The sequence below is a fragment of the Meriones unguiculatus genome, chromosome 3 (assembly GCF_030254825.1).
Source record: "Meriones unguiculatus strain TT.TT164.6M chromosome 3, Bangor_MerUng_6.1, whole genome shotgun sequence".
In the NCBI taxonomy this organism is placed as follows: Eukaryota; Metazoa; Chordata; class Mammalia; order Rodentia; family Muridae; genus Meriones; species Meriones unguiculatus.
The window spans coordinates 31126139-31149842 of NC_083351.1; the positions used below are offsets into that span (position 1 = coordinate 31126139).

Below are 23704 nucleotides of genomic sequence, written 5' to 3' on the forward strand. Positions count from 1 at the left end.
AGTTTACATGCCGAGTTCCAGGCCAGCCAGGGCTACACAGTCAGAATCTGTCTCAAAAAGAAAAAACAGTAACAAAAATTTATTATTGTGTGTGCTTTGCATAAATATGAGCACGTGTGCGCATTTGTGTGAGTGTTTGTGTGCGCGCGCGCGTGCGTGTGTGCCACAGAAGAACACTTGTGGGAGTGTGTTCTCCTTTTAGCTTTATGTGAGGTCCCAGGTTGAACCTAGCTTTGCTAGGCCTGTGCTCTTACCTGCTGAGCCATCTCACTGGCTCTATTTTATTTTTTATTCACTTTTATTTTTAATTTTTTGAGATAGGCTCTATGTATCCCTAGCTGGCCTGGAGCTCTGTAGACCAGGCTGGTCTGGAGCTCACAGAGATCTACCTGCCTCTGCCTCCCAGCTTATTGTGTTTTGAAGCAGGGTCCCACTATACAGCTCAGGCTAGCTTAGAATTGGAGATCCTCTTGCTCAGGCTCGCTCCTGCCCGTTGGGATTATAGGCATGCGCTGCTGGCCCTGGTTTGTTTGCTTTTAGTCATTGTCTTGCTCTGTAACCCTGACTGGCCTTCAAACTCAAGGGCTATCCTCCTGCCGGTCAAATGCTGGGATTCTAGGCAGGCACCACCATGTCCAGCTTAGAGGTCTTAATTAGATGTAACTGTACGTTGGGAGGAGTACAGTGTCTCAGCAGCTCAGGGTGCCCGACATTGTAGTTTGTTTACTTGGAGGCTGGAGGACCCAGGCGTGTCGCAAGAGACATGGTGTGTTTGGAACAGCTACTCAGATAGGCACTGAGTCTGGATTTCAATCGGTTCTGATGGGCTGGATAGCACTGTGGACCTGTGCTTTGTGGCTTGGGTAGCTCTTGGCAGATTTCCTCTAACTTGGGCAGCCGAGCGGCTGCAGTGTGAGGGAATGGCAGCAGCCACTTGGCTCATAACCCTGACCACATGTGAGTTGTAACACCTTATGCCCAGGACTTGGGATTAAGACCCCTGAAAATACATGGTAGTGTCCTCACACAGCAAGGAGAGGAAGAAATTGGGGCACTGGAGGGTGAGCAGATAGTCCTGATCACATAGTGGCCTTGTCAGTGAGAGCCAGGTCTCCCTTGGAGAACTGTTTGTTGTCCTGCTTTCCTCCGAGTTACCCACCTGCTTCGTTTCGTGTGCACCTGTGTTTCAGATTACTCTGACCCCACTGAGGTCAAATTTGAAGAGCTGAAGAATGTTAAACTAGAGGAGGATGAGGAGGAGGACGAGCCTGAGGCAGCCGCCCTGGATCTTTCTGTGAATCCCGCACCCGTAGGAGGACGCCTTGTCTTCTCTGGTCCCAAAAAGAAATCCTCTTCCAGCCTGGGCTCCAGTTCATCCCAGGATTCCATTTCTTCAGATTCAGAAACCAGCGAGTCTGTCTCTTGCCAAGGCCAAGAGAAAACAGGAGTCCTCACAGTGCACAGCTATGCCAGAGAGGACGGCGGGGCCATCACAGGAGAGCCGAGTGTGAAGAAGAAACGCAGCGCCCCCCGAAGCATCAGCGAGCAGGAGCTGGCAGAGGTAGAGGCTCTGTGCAGTGGTGTGGGAGGCCTCCGGTGGAGGAGGGGCCTGTGGGGGTGAAAGGTGTGTGGGAGGGCAGGGGAGAGGCTCCCTCTGTCTCATCTTGAAGCTTCTGCCTGCATTGGTTGTGTCAGAGTGCCAGGTGAGATTTCCTGCCTTCCAGCTTGCTCTTCACTAGATTTTCCTTTTTCTCTCCGTGTGACTATTGCTCCAGAGGACAGCATCTCAGGAGTGGCGGCGGCTGAAGCCGGGGCGGTGCAGTGTAAACCTTGGTTAGATGCGCTGAGGTAGTGGCAGCCCTTCCTCTGACTCCTTGCCTAGAGACAGAAAGGTTTGAACTGCAGTGGTTTCGGTCCAGATGTTTAGAGGTTTGAGATGAGGTGGCCATCTTAGTCACTGTTCTATTGGTGTGAAGAGACACCGTGGCCAGGGCAACTCTTATAAATGCTTATAAACACTTAGAAGAAAAAGCATTTAGTTGGGAGCGTGCTTGCAGTTTCAGAGGTTTAGACCTTTACCCTCACCATGGGAAGCATGGCAGCAGGCATGGCGGGCACGGCGAAGTACTTGAGCATCATGATCTGCAGGCAGAAAGGGAGTCAAGTGGGCCTGGCATGAGCTTTTGAAACAGCAAAGCCTACCTCCAGTGAGAAGCTTCCACCAAGGCCATACCCCCTAATCCTTTCAGAGAGTGGCCTCCCGGGTGACTAAGCATTGAAATATATGAGTCTATGAGGGACAATTTTACTTAAACCATCACAGTGGCCTTTTTTCACCCTAATATTCAAGGGGTGTTTTCTTAGAAATTTTCACTGCTCTGGAATCCTAGCTTGTCACTGACAGATGATCCTTTTGGAGACCGGGCGAATTCCCAAAGCTGTACTCTGAGATGTGTTTGTCTAGGCTTCCTCCTAGTTTCCACTGTCACCAGAAGCTGGCTTTTCTTCCATTTGTAAATTGTGGCTTCTGACAGGTCTGCCATGGGGAGAAGGCTGTGATTCGGCTGCAGCTGATTCACCTCACCCACATAACCTTATTCCCTGGCTTCGCAGATTGCAGTCAGGGCAAAGTGGGCGAGCTGGGCGTGGGGGTGCACACCTGCAGCCCCAGCGTTTGGCAGGTGGAGGCGGGATCAGGAGTGCATAGTCATGAACTATGAACTCAAACTCACGGCTTCGTAATGAGTTTGAGATCAGCTTGGGCCTACATTAGGGCCTGCTGAGATTGGTTAAGGTGGAAATGCCTGCCACCAAGCCTCGACCTGAATTCTGTTTCTGAGCCCAACCCCCAAAGTTGTTCTGAGTGTGTGCTGAGGTAAATGAGCACCCGAGTGCATGGACCCGCAGTGTCTACATTCCCTTACCTGTACTTTTGTTGTTGGTTTGAGACAAGTTCTCACCCTGTAGCGCAGGCTGGCCTTGAACTCAGATCTACCTGGCTCTCTTTTTTTTTTTCCTTCACATTGTTTGGTTGGGTGTCTTTGAAAAATAGGAGTGCCTGGTGAGTTTGCTGTGGCCCTTGCGGATGGGCCATGTTGACCCAGGTGTGGAAGTCCGTGGCCCAGTGTTAGTGGACGTGCTGCCGCGGCGTCTTTCTTCTCTCAGCCTGTACCCAGCTTTCCCTAATGTCGCCTTTCACCCGTTTAAGCTTCCTCAGCCTAAAAACAAAAACCAAAAACATATTTTAAATTATGTGTATGTATGTGGTCTTTGTGGTTTGTGGGTTTGAGTGTGTGAGTGCAGGTGCCTTCAGAGGCCACAGGTGTTGGATTGCCCTGGAGCTGGGTATTAGGTAAGTGTGGACAGCCTAGCACGGGCGGGGAACTGAATTTGGCTCTGCCGTAAGAGCAGGCTGTGCTTTTAGCTGCAGACTCCTATATCCAGCACCTTGCTTTTTTGTTTATTTGCCTTTCTTTCTTTCTTTCTTTCTTTCTTTCTTTCTTTCTTTCTTTCTTTCTTTCTTTCTTTCTTTCTTTCTTTCTTTCTTTTTCTTTTTAGGATGGGATCTTTCTATATATTTTTTTTCAAGATTTATTTGAAGGAAGGATGTTTCATACCCGCATCCCATGCCATGTGTGGGGGTCAGAGGACAACTTTCAGAAGTCAGTTCTCTCCTTCCACCCTGTTAGGTTGGGTCTCTTACTGCTGCTGCTGTGTGCTCCGGGCTGTGTGGCCTGAGAACTTCCGGGTAGTCTGCCATTGCCTCCCATCTTGCCTTAGTGCTGGGGTTATAGGTGCTTGCCGCCACATCTGGCTCTTCCTGTGGGTTACTGGGATGGATCAAGTCAGCAGGTATGTGTGAAAGTGCTTTTACCTGATAGGTTATCTCACTGGCCCTGGAGCCTGCTATTTGACATAACCCAGGCACCACGGCCTTGAACTTCTTGCTCCCTGACTCCAGCTTCTGTCTCACACACAGCACCCTTTCTTTTTGAAACTCAGAAAAATCTCATTAAGGTTCTCAGTAAGTTGCATAGGCTGATCTGGAACTCGCTATGAAGCCGTGATCTGAAGATCCTCTGTCCGTGGCTTCCCAGGCGCTGGACTATAGCTATCACTGTCTCCCATGCCTCTTGTCTTTTTTTTTTTTTTTTCTTTCAGTTTTTCATGCTGTGGGTGACTTTGTAAATATTTGTGGACATGTGTGTGCCATTTCATACTTCTGGAAGTGAGTGGACAGCTTTTGGAAATTAGTTCTCTTCTTCCACTACGTAGATCCGGTGGAGCAAACTTACAGGCTGTCAGTCTCGGTGGCTAGAGCCCCTGCCCTCCCTCCTCTCATCTTTAGTGCCCATAGAATTCTCCTCATTTCCTCTGAGTGTCAGGCTCAGTTTCTGTAGACTTCCTCCACGCAGCTCAGAGTGGTTGCAGGTAATGAATTAATAACCACCACGCTTCCTTCTCGATGCCTTGCTCACTGCTCGCCGTGACCCTCAGTGCAGCACCCACCCATGAGAGAACGCTTCTCAGCTTGGAAACCATCTGAGCCCTTGCAGCTGCCACCTTGTTTCCACAAGCTCTCAGGTGCCAACCTGCCCTGCTGTGGCCTGGCAGGTCACTCTTTCCTGGGCTTGCAGAATGCTGACAGCTTGCCTCCAATTGTAGTCACAGTCCGAAGAGTAGCTAGCAAACAGCAAAGATGTAATGGATACTAAATATTTTATGAACATTGTTCAGTCCATTACTGTAAATTAATTTTACTGGAGTTTTTTTTTTTTGGTGTGATTTTTTATTTTTATTTCTGGAGAGCCTGCAGCGAGGCAATAAATACTAGTCATCCTTTTTCTTCCTATACTTGATATCAGTTAACGTGATGGATGAGAAAATTGGGCAGATAAGGCTTAAAAGTCATTTTGTTATTAGTTAATATGATTGAACAAAGTGACTTATTTTTTCTTTTAGCCTGTGAGCAAATGGTCCTGCTCCTCTTTCATGTTGACACAGTTGGGATGGCCGCGGGACAGACAGTCCTGGATGTCTGACCCCGGGCAGGGAGAAAGCATTGCCCAGGCTCTCACATAGTGAGCTTGCAGACTAGCATGGACTCCCCGTGTGGAAGGCAGATTGCAGCTCTCTGATGCATCCTGAGCATCCACGGCGTGGACAGCAGCCAAGATGCCTTCGCCATGGTAATCCACAGAGTGGGAGGCTTCTCTTAAGATGCCTCTCAGTCCTGTTGGAAAGGAGAGGGCTTTCAGCTTCCTTTTCATTTCTTTGCAGGTTCTCATTGGTAGTAATTCTTCTCTGTGCTCTGTCAGTGTGTGCTGGCGGCTTTGAGCTACTTAGTTCTCCAAAAAGGTCTTGTCTGAGCTGCCTGCTTGCTCATCTGTGTAGTCGTGAGGGCCTGTGTTCTGTGGGCCAGGACTGCCTCCCGGAACCTCCTTGAGAACTCACTGTAAGTGTGGACAGATAGGGGCGTGTAGTTTCAGCACTGGATGATGATGGTGATAATGGCTCCCATTGAAAGAGATGGCAGCCTAGCCTGTCAGGCAGAGCTGAAGCAGCTCAGGATGGCTGTAGAAAAGGAGATTTTTGGCTCAGCCTTGAAATTTGTAGAAATACACCAGGTAGGCAGAATACAATTGGAACGAGTCTGGGAGAGGAGTCTTTTTCATGGTTCTGAGAGCCCACACCAAGGTGGTCTATGGGTCTGCTCTACATGCTGTGCCTGTGGGCTGGAACTACATGCTACACTCTGAAATGCCCCAAAATGGAGCATAAGTGCTGAGGGAGCTTGCGTGTGTCTGGCGTGCAGATCTGACCTCATGCTCTCTGGGCGTGCTTCTCCATTTTGCTTCTACTATATTAAACTCAGATGCCATGTAACTTCTTTCTTTAATATTTTCAATTTCTTTTGGGTCTCACTGTGTATCACTAGCTAGCCTGGAACTTACTATGTAGACCAGGCTATCCTGCCTCTGCCTCCCTAGTGCTGAGATTAAAGAAATGTGCTACCAAGCCCAAAAAACCAAAACCAAAACAAACCAAAAAAAAAAAAAAAAAGGAAAGAAAGAAAGAAAAAAGAAAAGCTCCTTGGGAACCTGTCCCTTTGGTTGGGGGGTGAGAATGGAGCTGGACTGTGGTGACAGGGTGGGGCAGGAGAAGCACCTGAGTTTCTGGGAGGTGGGAACCCAGGGCTGGGAGACAGGATGGCCAGCACGTAGCACGGCCCAGGCAACTTAGCTTGATGTCCTGGAGTGGCAAGGGTGTCAACTGTGGAAAACAGAGATTCTGAGACAACTGAAGGGGTGTTTAGTGTTTGGTTAGTGAGTTCAGGCCAAGGCATGCCCGAGTGTCATCTGCTTTTGAGGTAGGCAGAAGAGGTTGTCAGAGGGCAAGTGATAGCATGGTGGAGGTAGATGGTGAAGGGCGGGGACACAGGATAAGAAGGATCAGCGAGAGGTCAGATCCAGTTAGAGTAGTGCATTCAGCTCCAGGAGGTGAGGATTCAAGGGTTCAAGCTTCTGGGGTGTGGCCAAGTGTGTCTTGAATCAAGTGGGGGAGGGGGAAGAGGATGGGAAGAGCGGTTGGATCCGGGTTGAGGTGTGGCCCATTTGGCACCTGCCGGGGAGAGATTGGATCCTGGAGGTTGGCCAGAAGTGGGCATCACAACATAGGTGGAAGCACTGGGAGGGCACAGCTACACATAGGGCTTTTATTTTGTTTTTTAAATATAATGAAACATAATGACAGATTTGCCATTTCAGCTCTGTTTTCAGTGTCCTATTTAGTAAATGTTTTTGGAATGGGAGGAGACAGGAGCTGTCTTGAGGGTCTTTGGAATAGGAATCTTCCTCAGTGTGACCGTGCCCTCGCCAGAAGCTGCTTCTGGAAACTTCTTGCTCTGTATTGAGTTCTTACTCTCCTTGGAAGCCCTGCAGATATCAGGCTAGAAAGGAAGATAAGACATCGAAGCTAGCCGCATCTACACTCACCATCCCTTCTAGCACTAGCACGGTCCTCAGAGCTTGGCCCATGAGCCTTCAGTACATGTAGAGAGAGTGGCTGAAGGTCGGGCTTGTTTTAGTGACAAGCCAGCGTGGAGGCTGGCTAGGTTGTCACGGAGGCCCAGCATTTTTGCACATCCCCGAAGATCTGACAGCAGTCCGTGTATGTAGAAACGTCAGGGTTCCTGAGAGCGCTGTGTGTCTCAGGTACTCACACCCCCCCACCCCTGGTGTTCGCCAGCTCTAATTGGGCCACTTGCTTCTCTTCAGTGTGTATGCTGACATCTACATCCAGGCTCTGTCCAGAGCCATCTCCTAAGCTGGTTTTGGTGACGGTGCCCTGCGGAAGCCCCAGAGCGGTGGGAGTCCCCTGTTCAGACGAGGCTTCTGTGCCGAACAAGCCTCCCTGGCAGCCTTGGCTACAGCTCTGTGTGCCACATGTTAGAGGAGACAGAAATTTCTAGAACCTGGGCCCCACCCAGCTTGAGTGCAGGCAGGGGCCTGGGGCATTCTGCAGAAGGCTCCGGACCGCTCCTTGGTGCTGTGGCTGTATGCGCCTCAGTGATTACATTCGTCCCGCCCAGATCATCTGGGATAGTCCTGTTTCACAGTCACCTAATTATCAATCCTTTAAAAAATTTATTTAGTTTGATTTTATGTACATCAGTGTCTTGTGTGCATGTATGTCCACTCTGGAGCGGTAGTGACAGACAGGTTATGAGCTGTCTCGTGGGTCCTCTGGAAGAGTCTGTTCCTAGCTGCCGAGCCATCTCTCCAGCCCCTGACTATCAACCTTAGTCCTTTATTATATTAACCTAACATGTTCACGGGCTTCGTCTGGCTAACTTTGTTCATGTGTCTTACTGTCTCCATTTTGCTGGCTTCTCTTCTCTCTGGCTGTAAACCATGCTTAGGTGGCCCATCCTGGAGGCCACTCCCTTCTCAGACTAATCTTACTTCTCTTGCTCCTCTCGAAGACTTGGGCTGAGGCATGATTTAGCCGGTTCCTACTCAGAGTGAGCAGACAGCAAGTCTAGACACCTGCTCTGTCAGCAGGGCGCCTCCCCCTCATGAAGCCCTCCCAGCCCTGTGCCACTCCAGGCCTGCAGAGCCTTCTCCGCCGTGTAGGACTCCTCCCTCGTCTGTGGCCAAAGCACCTTGCTTTCTCCTCTCTGTCCTACTACCGAAAGCCTAGTCCTTGGGCTTGAAGCTCCTCAAGGTTGTAGCTCTGTGGTTTTGGGTTTCCTTTAAGTTGGGCGTCCACTGTCCTGGCCAGGCTGACCTCTGACTTGTGGCTTTGAGTGATTCTTCTGCCTTAGCCTCTCAAGGAAGATGACAAGTACATGCCACAGAACGTAGCCATGGTCTTAGGTTTGAAGCTGGCGCCCAGGAGTCTCAGATGCGCAGCCCCTGCCCTGACTGCTCTGCATTGCTTAATTCCACACTTCCGGGGTTAACAAGTAAGGCTGCTACATCTGCATCGCACCGCACTCTGTGGTCAACTGGTTTGTTGTCACTGGCGTTATGCACGGGAGTGTCTCAGCCGCCTGTCACTGTGCCGATCAGTCTAGAGTCTTTACGATTTCTGGCTTTATTCTCATGGCCTCCCTGCCACATGCCCGGGGTAAGCCTGTTACTTAGGTGTGGTCGTAGTAAGGAGTACCAGAATGTTGTGAATGTTATGATGAATTATAAATTTAATTTATAATGATTTTTGCCTCTATTAAAAATGTACAGATTTACATCATTCACAGGGGAATAAATAGTATTTTGAAAATTAGACTACAGTTATCTAAAAAAGTGAAATTTGGTGCTGGAGGGATGACTCTGCGATTAAGAGCACTGGCTGCTCTTGCAGAGGACCAGGTTCAGTTCCCAGAGCCCATAATGGTGGCTTACAACCATCTGTAAATTCGTTTCCAGAGCATCTCATGCCCTCTTCTGACCTGGGTACCTGGAGGGACTATGTGCCAGGCAGGACTGTCATGCACAGACATAAATGCAGCAAACACTCATATGCGTAAAACAAAACACGTAAATACTAAAAAAAGAATGCAGTCTTACTCATTTGAAAACTGTGACTCACGGGACAGGGCATGTGAGAGCTCAGTGTAAACACGTGCGGTGAGTGTTCTGTCCCTGTGTAACCCTGACCCTTAGGTCAGCCTCAGCTACACAGTGAGTTTAAGGCTAGCCTGTTCAAGGGCTGGGCTTGTCTCCTATGCTAAACAAAACAAGGATCCAGAAAGAAGCAAGTGTATTGAAGGGAAAGCTGTTTGGGTAGAAAGGAGGTGATACCCAGAGCCCTTCCTCTTCACTGTGGTGTCTGTTGGGACTTTGTTCACACACATTGGCGCTCTACGATGCACAGGGGTAAGCCTGGCCTGCACGGAGCAGGCGCAGTGCCGCCAGACTGCCTCATGGTGTCCGTTGTCCTTTGGTCGCACTGTGTGGTTAGGGTCTGTTTGGAAGACCGGTTGTATATCAGGTGTAAGGCCTCCCAGACATCCTCACTCTTCGCCTCTTTCCTGTATGTTCCATGCATCTTCCGTAGGGAGACTAGATCCTGTCCTGTCAGTCCATTGCTCCGCACCTCCTCCATTCCTGAGAGGCCTTTGCACATCGAAGGTGTCCAGTCCACATTTGTTAATGGACAACGGTCTCATGTGCACTGTGACCTATTGGTAAACTTGCATTGCAGGACAGGCTCTCTCTGCCTGAATGTAGCCTGTATAGAGCTATTTCCTCCTGAGCTCTCAAGCACTGTGCTGAGATGCTCTGTATTCTGTGGGCCCAGGACACCTCTAAGGCGGCCTTGCAGTGCTACCACTTTTCTGTAGATCTGTAGTTAGTCAGTGATGCAAAGTGGCCGACTCGTAGGCCTCATTTCCTCGCTTAATGGCTTTGCCAAGTCCGTGTCTCGTAATGTCAGTATAAGCAATTTTTAAGTATGTTGATTAAAAAGAAACTCATGGAGTATTAGTCAGTGCTGAACAGCTTATACCTAATTATGTTTCTTCAGGCATGATGCAAATGCGGTGTTAAATTAGCCTGCCTTTAGCAGGGCAGAAGGCAGACATATTCTGTCCTTGTTGGTGCCCTTTCTTAGAAAAGAGGAAGCTTAGCTCACCCAGTTTATTAGCAGTGGCCACGGGAGCCCAGCCCTACTGGGGGAAGAGGGAGTTAGAGCTGGTCTGCTCTCCTTGCAATGGCTTCAGAGCCCCTATCCCTTTGTGTTCTAGGTTCTCAGTATGATGGTCCTGCTGCCCAGCACATGAAACAGATGCTGACTCCCATGAAAGGGGTGCTTTGGCTCCTCTGATGTCCTGATGTGTTTCATGGCAGGGACCTTAAAGTAGGGGAGTCCCTGGCTTGTCCTAGTTCAGGCAGCTTCTGAGAAAGTTAGGAAGCAAGACATAAACAGATTTTTGCCCTAAAAATTTGCTCGTGTAGTCTAGTTTGCATGGCACTATGGCTTATGCTTTTCTTTTTTTAAAGATTTATTTACGTATTATATATGCAATGTTCTGTCTGCATCTACCCCTGCACTCCAGAAGAGGGCACCAGATCTCAGTATAGATGGTTGTGAGCCACCATGTGGTTGCTGGGAATTGAACTCAGGACCTCTGGAAGAGCAGCCAGTGCTCTTAACCTCTGAACCGTCTCTCCAGCCCAGGCATATACTTTTCTGAGACATGTTTTTTAAATTAAATTAAAATTTTAATTTAATTTTATGTGTGTTTGGCCTTCATATATATCTGTGAACTACACATGTACAGTGCCTGAGAAGTACAGCAGAGGATGTTGAATTCCCTGGAGAGAAAGCTGCCTTGTAGGTGTCAGGAACAGAACCCGGGGCGTCTGGAAGAGCAGACAGTGCTTTCAACCAGCTCTTAACCTCTGAAGCATCTCTCCAGCCCCCAGATTGATTTTTTTCTTTTGTATGTGTTTAATTTTACATTTCTTTGTTGCCTGTGTCCCTCTTGTCGTCCCCCCCCGCCTCCAGTTGTCTCACATTCCCTTCCATTCTTTTTTTGGGAGTGTAACGCCTTTGAAATTCTCTGTCACAAGCCTCAGCCTCCCGAGTGGTAAGACTCCCAGGAGTTTACCGGTGTGTGTCATCATAACTGCATCCAGTTCCATCACCACGCTGATTTCCCATGTTTGCTCAGGTTGCAGATGAGTACATGCTGTCCCTGGAGGAGAGTAAGAAGACCAAGGGTCGGCGCCAGCCCTTAAGCAAGCTCCCGCGCCATCACCCGCTGGTGCTACAGGACTTTGGCAGCGACGACGGTGAGTTGTCTCCTCTCTCCACTAGAAGGGAGGCAGCCCCCACAGTGAGCCTGGCTGTCACAGGGCGTCAGAGGGCTGGGGTGAGCGTGGGCCCGTGCTCTGCTCCCAAGTGTCACAGGGCAGCTTTTCTTTTGTACGTAGTTTGCAAATGAGTTTTCACTATCAGTTCAGAACTGGTGGGCTGTATCTCATACAAGCAGAGTAATTGCTTGTAGGTTCTTTCCCTTTCTTCTGGGAGGTACAAGGCTGCTTTTCCAGGATAGTAGCTCTGTCCCTGATGCCAAGCTCTGTGCTGGATGTGTGCATACACAGCTAAGATAGGTCCAGGCCATCAGGATGCTCACAGAGTAGTGGGGCGGACAGCCAAAGAGATGTAGAGAAAGGATTCACATCCAAGCTGGGGGGACAGAGACGGGGATGGTAGCACAGATACAGAGGAGCTGTCATCAGTTCAGCGTGGCTCAGTTTCAAGGGTATGGCTGCAGATCGAAGTGGGCCGGAGGAGTAGGGCAGGAGTGAGGCTGGGTCTATACAGCTCCTCCACTCATGAAGGCTTTTTTCGTAGGCAACCAGGGGCCATGGAAGTGTGTTTGAAGCAGGGTAGCGACACAGGTTGGCATTAGTAGGACTGCTCCTAGACCAGCTGGGCTAGGATGCTGGTAGGAGGGATGGGCGAAGCGGAAGTAGTGAAGATTGAGCCAGCTGGACTAGACAGCAGTCTGTCTGAGCTGTGAGGGAAGTCCACAGGGAGAAGGACGGTTCATGTGCTCATCCTTGTGGTTAACTCTTTTAGTCGGGCCTCGGAAACCCAGGTTTAGTGAATAGAAGGCATTAATGTGGGAAAACAGATGTGTTTTGTAGGATGATTTTTAAATGAAGGAGAAGGTGAGCAGAGGCAGGAGATAGGGGGACAGAGGAGCAGAGGAGCCTGGGAAGGAGACAGGAAAGGGAACTAAGAGAGCTATGCAAGGAGAAGTGAGAAGTGTGGCTTTGAAGCTCATCTTGAAAATAGCAGGAACTGGTCGCCCTGGGTAGGAGGAGCAGGAGCAGGAGGAGGATGCCAGGCCTCAGCAGGTGCTGGCTGCACACTTGGCTGACTCCACTGCTGAGCCCTCTGCTGCTCTCTTCCCTCCCATGATGTGCTGTCATAGTTCATCTCTCAGCTTTCCTTTTAGAAAGTATGTGACAGCCTGGGTTGGGGACAGAAGATTGGCCAGACCCTGAGTCAGGTCCTAGCCGTTCCTCTGAGCTTGCACTCCAGCCCAGCCAAGGGCTTCTGCCTGTGTATGATTTCCCACAGTGCTTTAAAATGACACACACCAGCTGCCAACAATGGTGCACCCCTCGGGAGGCAGAGGCAGGGGGATCTCTCTGAGTTCCAGGCCAGCCTGATCTCCAGAGCAAGTTCCAGGATAGCCAGAGCTACACAGATATAAATACATAAATAAGCAAAAACAAAACCCTGTCTCAAAAACAAACAAACAAACAAAAAACCAAACCAAAAGACCCAGATTGTGGAAAACTACAAAACAAACCCAAAAAAACCCAAAAGTATTTAAGAAGGAAAAGAAAAATTACCCTTATGTATGTGAATACTAAGTACAGACCCTTCTAGGCACACATTTTGTCTGAGTGTGTCTTCTTGAAATAACGTCACTGATATCATCTCCCTCAACGTCTTTGGTTAGGGAAGGTGAAGGGCCGGGGCCGCTGTGCGGGCTCCCCCTGTGTTAGCTGTTATCAGAATGTTTGCTTTGAGTTTGCCTGCTTGCTTTCTGCTAGTGCGTTATTGAGACAGGGCGCAGTACGGCCCAGGCTGGCCTTGTGTTCCTGATCCCCTTGCCTCCACTTTTCAGGTGCTGGGGTTACGGGTATGTGCCATCACACCCTGCTCTAGCAGCTTTGGCTTTTCATGGAAACCATGAGAGTGCAATGTGGTTATCTGGTCAATTCACTGTTTCCTTTTTTTTTTTTTTTTTTAAAAAAAAAGACAGGTTTTTCTCTGTGTAGCCTTGGTGTTTCTTTTTTTAAAAAAACTTTTGTGGAACTAATAGAGAACCTTGACATGTTAGACAAGCATGTACTGCTGACCAGTATCCCTAGCCCTCTTTTTACTTAAAAGAACTGTTTACTCATTTTATGTGAGTTTTTTACCTTCATATATGTCTATACCATGTGTATAGATATATACCCACAGAAGAGGGCATTGGCTCCCCTGGTCCTGGAGTTACAGATGGTTGTGAGCAGCCTGGAGAGGCAGACGGAACATAGGTCCTCTGGAAGAGCAGCCATTGTTCTCAACTGATAGACAGTCCCTCCAACTCCCCCCCCCCCTTTTTTTTTTTCACTTTCTGTTTTGAGACAAGGTCTCACCACAGAGAGACCATTTCTCAGCCATTTCCTAGGCTGGCTGCAAACTTTGGTTCACCAGCCCAGCCTATTCCTTCACATGGGTGTACCAACAAGCCTCTCCTGAGGATTGTCCCTAAATAAACAGCTGTTAATCTTGCTTTCACACCCAGGGCAGTAGTTCCCTAATAGCCTTAGTCCAGCTTTGCCTTGTTCCTGGTTTGACCTAAGAATGTATTTGGTAGGGTTTTCCCCTCTAACTTAATATAAACCAAACAAAGGTTATGCATTACACTTAGAGCTCTTAGTCTTATATAGCCTGTTCCACACCCCCACACCCCCTTATTTTTCTTTTTTAGAAACAGGCTTGGCTTTGCAGTCAAATTGGGTTTGAATTCTTGATTCCCCTCCCTCAGCCTCACAAGGACTGGAATTACAAGCTTATACCACCATGCTCTATTTCTCCGGCTTTTTTGTTTCGTTTTTCCAGGCAGGGACTCTCTTGTGTAGCCCTGGCCATCCTCAAATTCAGAGATCCACCTACCTCTGCCTCGTGAGTGCTGGGGTTAAAGGCCCGCACCACTGGCCCTCCTCCAACTTTTGTTGTTGTTGTTGTTGCTTTTAGGCATTTTTATCTGAAGTATAGCATTTGTAGTGAGATGTACGTGCCATGACTATAAAGCTCTGTGAAGCTTTACATATGTAAACTGTTAACATTGTGACTCCCTGCAGTTTTCACGTAGCACAGTGAAAGTGCCCCCTTGGCATTAAGTACTCACATGTGCAATGACTTGGGCCACTTTGTCTTTGTAAGTAGAACAGATGTCAGTATGTGAACACTGGGGCCGAGAGCTTGTCTATTTCTGTCTCTTCTGTACTATCTTGGTCCCTCATGTTTGGGTCAGGCTTTCTCGCTCCAGTCTGAACCGTGGGGCTCGGGAAGGCTGATTTGGTTTGTTTGCATTGACCTCCTTACGCTACAGTGGCCCTTCACTGCGGCTGTCTGTACACAGTGGCAGCTGCCAGTTCCTTCAGATTACCCGTGACAACGACGGTGGAGGAGGAGGGTTTTCTGCATTGTGCTAGAATTGCCTGGAGTGAGCAAAGGGGCACCTAATGCAGGGGCGCCCACCACAGCTTACTCTAGTCTGTTTTGTAGGGATCTGGGGGCCTCTGGAGGAAGGGGCGCTTTTGTCTTAGCCATTGTCACTGTGGTGGATTGCAGGTGTACACAGTCCCTCATGCAGTGGCCTCACGGCAACACCTGATGGTGGCACTGTCAAGCCAGTGTCCTGTCAGACAACGAACACTTGTCCCGGGAGGATGCAGCAACGGGGGTTTCTCCTCCCCGCATTCAGCCGTAGCTCCTACAGCCGCCATGCCTGTTTATTGCAGCACTCTGTCCGCTCCCAGCATTGCTAAGGCTCTCCCCTGCTGCCCGACCTTGTGTGTGCCAGGGACCAGTGGGCTTAGCACCTCTATTGCTTTCTGAGATTTGCGTTGTTTTCCATTCTGCAGCGAGTCTCACTCTTCTGGGAAGATGTGCCCAGAGAGACTTTTCCTGGATTATGGTTAAGGGTGCCTGAGTTGGGGGGTCTGCTGCTCAGCATGCTGAAGAGAGATGAGGAGCCTGAGGGCCCCAAGGAGGGCTGGCCAGTTCAGGTTTTATGGCACTTGCTGATCTCTTGGGGTCATCATTTCTCTCCCTCACCCCTGTCCTCTGAAAATGCAAAGCAGTTTTTCACTCCTGGCTGGTTGGATTATGCCTGCAGGCTCTTTGCCCACCAGCTCCTTTTGAAAGGTGACACAGACATTTTGTGGCCAGGAAGAAGATTCATCCTCTGAGATCTTGGGGAGTCCTTCCCTAAACAGGCAGCTCCCCTGCCCCCCCTGGACTTTTCACAGTGCAGGAAAGTCCTGACCAAGGGCCATGATGTAACATATTTGAAGCTTTACCAGTTCTCTGTTTTTTCCTCCGTTTCCCCAGCAGAACTGAAGGGAAAGCCCAAAGGGGAAAGGACTTAAAATGCTGGCATTTTGGAGGCAGCAAATAGCATACTTTCTGGCAGGCTGGTGCTTTATTTTCTGCCCTTGCAGAGGGCAGAGGGCTGAATGTAGCAGCTGTTTCAGGGAACAGAGTGGGATGATCGCCTGAAACATGAGGAAGAATAGAGACCCTGAGTCAGTCTGATCAGAAAAAGCAGTGCAAACGGCCATTCCTATTCCCCCTCCCCCAGCTCTCATCCTGGCTAAGTCATCAGCCTTAATGGAGTCTGTTGGCAACTGTTCTGCCTGTGCCTTTTATCACCCTCTGGAACCTTGAGTTTAGTGCTAACCTGGGACCAGGAGTGCTGGCTGAGCCCATCCTCTGTAGGCAGACCTCCCAAGTGCAGGCTGGTGCTAACTCATGTTCCTGTTTCCTCTTCTAGAGACTTCTGAACAACTGACCCCCGAGGAAGAGGCTGAGGAGACAGAGGCATGGGCCAAGCCTCTGAGCCAGCTATGGCAGAACCGACCCCCGAACTTTGAGGCCGAAAAGGAGTTCAATGAGATCATGGCCCAACAGGCCCCTCACTGTGCTGTCTGTATGATCTTCCAGACCTATCATCAGGTGAGTGTGCTCTGCTGCCGCCAGGCATCCAAGACCAGCAATCAGGGGAAGCTGGGTTTAATTATGGTGCAAGGCTTGTCACTGCTTGTCTTTAGGGGGCCTTTTCCTCCAGCATCCTCTCTGTCAGTGCTTCGGTGAGACTCTGACAGGCAGACAGCCCTCAAGAATGGTTTTCTCTGGTGATCCTTGCACATGGGCCTTGCTGTTTGCAGAGCGTAATGTTTCTTCCTGTCCTCCTAGCTGGAGCTTTTCTGCCTGGTGCCATGCAGTCCTGGTCAGTTGGGTACAAGAATGCAGTTTCTTTCCTATTTGAGATCAGCCCTGGGTGGAGAGCCAGGTCCTCTCATGCCATCTTTTTCCTTCCTTCCCTTTGTCCTAGAGAGTGCTGATTGACCAGAGGGCATCTGGGGGCAGGGGAGGAGGCAAGGCAGAGTGTCTGACACAGTGAAGGCTGGGCTCAACTGTGGCCTTCCAATGCTGGGACACTGATGACCTCACCATCGTGGGTCACTATGGTTCAAGCTCTAGGTCAGGCAGGAATTCACAGCAGCAGGTGCTGGCTAACCAACTCCGGCTTGGATGGGTCCTGTGCAGGGCGGGAGTGGGTAAGCAGTTTCCTGTGGTGGTTACAGCGGCACGGCTGCCCTGAGCTTGGCAAGGCCCCAGGCTCATGCTTGCAGAAGGGTGGAACCTAGACCCACATACTGGATCAACAGCCCACTACTTCTTTTGTAGTAACAGAAAGCAAAAGCAAAGAACTGTTTGTGCCTTTGTTTCTGAGGGACGTGACTGGCCTGATTGTTGCGGTCAGCAGATCTGCTAGGTGGGGGCCGCCAGAGCTTCTTGAGTGGCGTAGGCTCAGAGGGTGACATACTTCCAGGCTCTGTCCTTGGAATGGGGATAATAATGGTGCCATCCAGCGGCAGAGCCAGCGGGTATTTGTAGTGGGTGTAGCTTGCCAAGTGCAGTATGTAACATAACGTCCTTAGAGAGGCTGCGAGCCAGGAACCCCAGGTGGGGTTGCAGCCATGTGACAGCGCCACAGTTGAGGTGACCTGCTGCCTTGGCCCATCGGAGGCAGGCAGTGCTGGCTCATTAAAGCAGATGATCTGGGTGCTGGCTCCGAGTGGGGCCGCCATGTGGCGTAGCACCTGGGGAGCAGGCAGTACCTTGCCGCTTGTCTCAGTGCATTTTATTATCACTTGGTTTGGGAAGATGGAAATCCCAGGTGCCTCTTGCTTGCTCCCTTTCCTCAGTTGTCCCCCAGGGGCCTTTGTTTGATGCTGCTATGAGAAATTGAATTTGAGTCATTAGAGGTAACTTCAATTAGTAGCTTCAGGATAATGGCTGTGCACCCGGGAGCTATCGCTGCAGTCACATGAGTAAGAGGCCCAGCTCTCTGCTGACGGAGCGGGTGGCGGGCTGGAGTGCAGGCCCGCGCTCACTGTGCTGTGCTCACTCTCTGCCATTCGCTTAGGTGGAATTTGGAAGCTTTACTAGTCAGAACTGTGGGAATGCTTCCGAACCAGCCACTCAGACTCAGAGGACCAAGCCATTGATCCCCGAAATGTGCTTTACCACAACTGGCTGCAGCACAGACATCAACCTGTCCACCCCTTACCTGGAGGAGGATGGCACCAGCATGCTAGTGTCCTGCAAGAAGTGCAGTGTGCGGGTCCATGCCAGTGAGTGCCTCTCCCGTCCCTCTCATGCTTCCTCGTCCCAGCAGCACGGGACACTTCCTGTTTGCTGGAAGTTGTTGTCACCTGTTGGCCTCCCCGGTCTCCTGCCGAAAAGGATGCTTATGCATTCTTTGGAAGTTGTGGCCGGTGGTTGAGAGGCTCCAACATCCATCCCAATGCCTGTCAACTCTGGGGTCCGCTGGGTTGTGGGTAGCTGGAGATTAGTCCCTGGCTACTTACAAGGAAGATATACCAGTGAAGGCAGTTTCCGACTTTCCTAGGTACTGGACCCTACTGTGTGGCTAAGCCCGGGGACTCTGCCCAGAATTGAGGGATTTCTGTAGGATTTACCATCTTTGGGAATGTTCTCTGTGGAAGAGTATTGTTCATCCACATTCTGACTCTGGCCCCTGGGCTGGGTTTCATCCTCTCCTCCTGATGTTCTTACTAGGTTGCTATGGGGTGCCCCCTGCAAAGGCTTCCGAAGAATGGATGTGTTCCCGATGCTCAGCCAATGCCCTGGAGGAAGTAAGTATTCCCGTGCTCTTCCCATCTTCTCCAGAAGGCTGGCATGGCTGAGGGGCTAGCCGCTTTCCTACTATGGACATAGTTTATGCCTGTAGCAGTTGGCTTAAAATTTGGTACTCCATGGTGTCAGAGTAGATCTGTAAAGCTCTGCTAGTGCGTGGGGGAAGACCACAGGAGAGCTGTCTCTCTCCTGTGGAGCAGCCATCACTCCCTTTGAAGAATTCAGCTCTGGGTTTGGAGTCTCAGAATGGGGCTCAAGTGATTTGTTATGCAGACCTGATTATGCATTATGGCTTGTCTCTTACCCAGGGAGTCTGACTACAGGACTTGTATCCAAAGGCCTACCTGCCATTGCACTACTTTCTGGTGGAGTGTAGTTTTCCGTAGGAAGTCGCGAGAGGGCAGATTGTATGGTGATGAATTGTTGGTAATCATTTTCCTTCTCCTTTCCGGGCAGGACTGCTGTTTATGTTCATTGCGTGGCGGGGCCCTGCAGAGAGCAAACGATGACAGGTGAGTTTCTGAGGCGTCCTAAAGTACATGCCCAGTGCTGTGAGGTCAGTGGCTGCTCCTGAGGGAGTGGTGAGGACTTGGGCAGCACATGGCATGAGACCGTGCTAGAAGGAGCAAAACTTATAACAAGCAGCCCAGACTGCCTGTCTCACTTCATTCTTTTCCTCAGAGGCATCAGTGGCTTTTTTGCTTTTCAAGGCAGGGTCTCTGGCTGTAAAACTCACTCTGTAGACCAGGCTGGCCCTGAACTCAAAGAGATATGTGTGTGCATATGCCTCCCAAGTGCTGGGATTAAAGGCTTGTACCACCACCTCCCAGCTGTAAGTAACACCCTTCTTTGAGAGGGACTGAGAACAAATGCAGGAGAGATGATGGTCCTGTGAAAATGACACAGGCATTTTTGTGGCCTTGAAGTGAGGACATTGACCTTGTTACAAAGCCTTCTTTTCTTTTCTTTTCTTTTCCTTTCTTTCTTTCTTTCTTTCTTTCTTTCTTTCTTTCTTTCTTTCTTTCTTTCTTTCTTTCTTCCTTCCTTCCTTCCTTCCTTCCTTCCTTCCTTCCTTCCTTCCTTCCCTTCACTTTATTTTCTGCTTGTGAATGTTTTGGCCACACTTATATCTGTGCACCGTGTGCACCGCTCTCTACAGAGGTCAGAGGAGGCCTTTGAATCTCCTGGCACCACAGTGACAGTTTTAAGCTACTATGTGGTTTCTGGGCATTGAACCCAAGTCCTCTGGAAAAGTAGCCAGTGTTCTTAACCACTGAACCATCTCTCCACCCTGTTTCTTTCTTTCAAGACAGGGTCTCCTGAAATGTCCTGTGTAGTCCCTGCTGGCATCTAACTGGTGATCCTCCTGCCTCAGCCTCCCCTAGATGGGGATTACAGACATGTATAAGCACTTTTCCGCAGAGTTATCTCTCCCTGGCTAGACCTGCTGTTTGGGGAGCAGGCAAATGTCCTCTAGGGGGAACAGATGGATGCTGAGGGGAGCTTAGGCAGGCTCCTAACCCACTGTTAGCTCTATAGAAGTTTCTGGGCCTCTTGGCTATCAGAGAGCTTATTCGCACTGAATGGTATTTTTGTGCTGTCTCTGAGGAGGAAACAAGATGTTGAGGGTTCTCTCTGGAAGAGCTTCTGTGGAGGGAGCTGCACACATGGGTTGACAGCAGCTGGTGGTAGATAGCCTGCCTGTGAACCCATGGGCTCCCGCCTCCCACCTCGCAGGATCCCCATCATGCTGCTTGTGGTGGATAGCTGTGTGGCTGGGCCTCACTCCTTAAAGGCAGGCTGCTGCTGCCGGTACTCATTATAACTCTGCCAGGGCAGGGCAGGGGCTGGCTGGTAACATTTCCTCAGTTAGGGTGGGAATGGCTCTGCTTGAACCTCTCACCTTTGCCCTTTAATCTGTGTTCTGCCCTCCAAGGCCATAAAAACAGACCTGTTCCCATTCCCAGTATGCCTTGCCAGTAGTGCACACTATTTGGTTTCTGAGGCTCTTGTAGGTTTCCATACGGGTGGAGCTGGATAGGGCCGAACACGGGCCTTGTGCACTTGACACATACTATCAGTGGAACCCCAACACCGTCTGATCTTAAGAGGTTTCACAATCTTCGGTTTCTTCACTCAGGGCATGTCTGCTTCCCAAAAAGGTGTGTGGGCTGGAAAAGCCCCAAGTAGCGCTCTGTAGTTTATTCCTCTCCCGAGCCTGCCACATTGCGCCAGCTGAAGTTCTGCCTGGTTGCCGTGTAAGAGGGTTGGCCCTGCAGCAGCCTTGGGCAGTGTGTGTGCAGCACCACGGTGACGCGGTGATGAATGACACTGTCCCTCCTGAGTCCTGGGACCAGGGTGACCGAGTGGCCACCCTGGGCGATGGGGAAGTTCTGCCGGCAGGGCCCCAGGGCTGTGGAAAGAGGTGACCGAGCCCTTCCTCTTCTGGCAGATGGGTCCACGTTTCGTGTGCTGTGGCAATTCTAGAAGCAAGGTTTGTCAACATTGCTGAAAGAAGTCCAGTGGATGTGAGCAAAATCCCTCTGCCCCGCTTCAAACTGGTAAGCCATTGTGGGCTTGTGGGGTTTGCATGGTTCCCCCACTGATGAGTCTGGAGGAGTTGAGTGCATCTCGGCTTGGGCCGGCTTGGCTCATGGCCTCCTTCATCCCTTGGCTTTGGTCAGTTTCACTCTCCCCCTGTGGCTAAATTACCTAATGGGGACTTTACACTGGGCACAGGTCCAGAGCAGTCCCCGGGTGCCCTCATGTATTGGGAGGGGGTTGCCTCCTGATCACTTGCTTGTGTGCATTTGGGAGAGAAAACAAGAAGAGATGGACAGCCCTGCATGGAATTGTGTGTCCTCTCCCCTCTGTGCAGAAGTGTGTCTTTTGTAAGAAGCGAAGGAAAAGGAATGCTGGCTGCTGTGTGCAGTGTTCCCACGGCCGCTGCCCCACCGCCTTCCATGTGAGCTGTGCCCAGGCCGCGGGGGTGATGATGCAGCCTGATGACTGGCCTTTTGTCGTCTTCATCACCTGCTTTCGGCACAAGATTCCCAATTTGGAGGTGAGAGGCGGTTGGTAGAGGCCTCCTGACAGGCTTCAGGATCATTCTCTCTGCATGTTGCCAAAGTCTTGTATCATTGCACATCCTTGATGGAAAGCGCCAATGAGTTAGCAATAAGATAAGGCCCCCGTCTGTCCCTCTTTCCTGCCGTGGCCTTCACAGTTCAGTGGTACTAAACAGGCTGGTTTCTTTCTTTGGTTTATCTGTTTCCTTGCTTGCTTCTTTCTAAATAGACTGGTTTCTTTCTTTGGTTTATCTGTTTCCTTGCTTGCTTCTTTCTAAATAGACTGGTTTCTTTCTTTGGCTTATCTGTTTCTTTGCTTCCCTCTCCCAGGTAAACTCCCTGAAGGCCCTTATATTGTTAATCCTTTCCCTCACCCCAGGGCCTGGGACGTCACAGTAGCTCTGTAAGTGGTGAGCAGAGCTGATGACTGACAGTTGGACATTTCCTGCCACATAGGAGACAGTTCACAGTTCTCTCAGTGGTGACTTGGGCAGGACATGTGGGACGTGACCTATGAGAATCCTGGAGGGGCTTGGGTGAAAGAAGGAGAAAAAACTAAGAGTGTATTCATGGCCTCAGACACAGACCAGGCTGGCCTTGAACTCATGTAGATCTACCTATCTCTGCCTCCAAAGTGCTGGGATTAAAGGTGTGCACCACCACGCTTGGCTGGCTTTTTAAATGGGCATTCCTAGGATTGACCTCAGATCTTCAGGCTTGAGCCATAAGAGCTTTTACAGGCTGAGCCACCTCACTGGGCCTTGAGTAGTATTGTAAGTGTTAACTGGCTGTCTAAGGAGAGGACCCGGAATTCAAGGACTTAGAACTTAAGGCGGCAGAGAAGCCAGTTACTCTGGGAGCGTGGGTGGTCTGAGGTGGAAACACAGAAGCAGGCCTTTGTGCATCTTGCTCTGAGAGGCCACATAAAGCAGTTAGAGTTAATAGCTGTGGTGAACGGATGAAGAACAAGAAAGGAGGGAGGAGAGATATGAAGGATGTTAGTAAAGCGGAGTCACCGCCACCAGTGATTGAGGGAGCAAGGCTGCTGTTACAAAGGGGATGAAAAAGGAAAGGAAAGGTAAATTCTTGAGGTCTGTAGAGTGCTGAGTTGAGGAACCAGTAGGCAGCTTGGAGTAATGATGAGAGTAAAGATTCGGGGCTATTACCAGCAGCTGTCAGCAGGAGAGATCAGTCCAGTTCGCATTGGAAAATGAGCTCTGAGCATCCCTCGTATGAAGATTGGGTCATGCTGCTCCCAAGTTACTTAATGCCCAGAGGGAGTCTCAGAGGAAGCCTCTCCGCGTCAGAAGCAGGAGTACAGCTGGGGAATATGCAGGCTCTCAACAGTGTGGCGTGGTGAGTCGAGAGAGAACTCAGGACATAGCCAGTCACAGCAGGGAGCAGTTCATGTTGTCATTTGGGGTCACAGAAAAGCCGTCGCTGATAAAGTTGGCCTTCCTTTTTGTAGGGCCAGCTGATGTTTTGAAACTGGGTTTCCCTCTGTGGCCCTTCATGCAGCCAGCTCTAACCTCAAGCCCATTAGCTCTAGCCTCCTCCTACCTGTCTGGTTACAGGTTGATGGGTGGGCTCCATCATGCTTTTCTTATGAAGGTATATATGAGACTTCAGGACAGTGGGGTGATGCTTAGCATGAGGCTTAGGCTGAGCCAGAGTCAAAGCCTGAGATGGCATCAGACTCCATTTGGTGACTAGAAAACCTGAGCTTGGTCATGGAACAAGATGGCAGATTTATCATGATCTTCGGTACTGTACCTGCAGACTGTTGGGATCGTGGGATTCTGTTAGTATTTTTTTGTAATTCTCTCTTCAAATGTTTGTTCAGCATCTGCCACATGCCAGGCTCAGCTAGGAATTCAGCAGTGCACAAGACCCCAGCCCTCGTGTATTTTTTCTTTTTTTAATTATTATCATTTATTACAATTTATTCACTTTGTATCCCGGCTGTGGCCCCCTCCCTCATCTCCTCCCAATCCCACCCTCCTTCCTTCCCTCTTCTCCCCCATGCCCTTCCCCTAGGTCCACTGATAGGGGAGGTCCTCCCTTCCTATCTGACCCTAGTCTATCAGGTCTCATCGGGACTGGCTGCATTGTCTTCCTCTGTGGCCTGGCAAGGCTGCACCCCCCTCAGGGGGAGGTGATCAGAG

General features: G+C 50.1%; 1 protein-coding gene across 4 annotated transcripts in view; it reads left to right on the top strand.

Annotated features, from left to right (window-relative positions):
• Kdm4a (lysine demethylase 4A) overlaps positions 1–23704 on the top strand; it is a 47369-nt gene that overhangs the window by 17917 nt on the left and 5748 nt on the right. For all 4 annotated transcript variants that reach the window (XM_021644528.2, XM_021644531.2, XM_021644529.2 and 1 more), the window contains exons 11-18: positions 1191–1561; positions 11180–11300; positions 16079–16260; positions 17738–17945; positions 18394–18470; positions 18928–18983; positions 20924–21032; positions 21350–21535. In XM_021644528.2, coding sequence (XP_021500203.1) covers positions 1191–1561; positions 11180–11300; positions 16079–16260; positions 17738–17945; positions 18394–18470; positions 18928–18983; positions 20924–21032; positions 21350–21535 — 1310 coding nt within the window. The remainder of the gene's footprint in view (positions 1–1190; positions 1562–11179; positions 11301–16078; positions 16261–17737; positions 17946–18393; positions 18471–18927; positions 18984–20923; positions 21033–21349; positions 21536–23704) is intronic.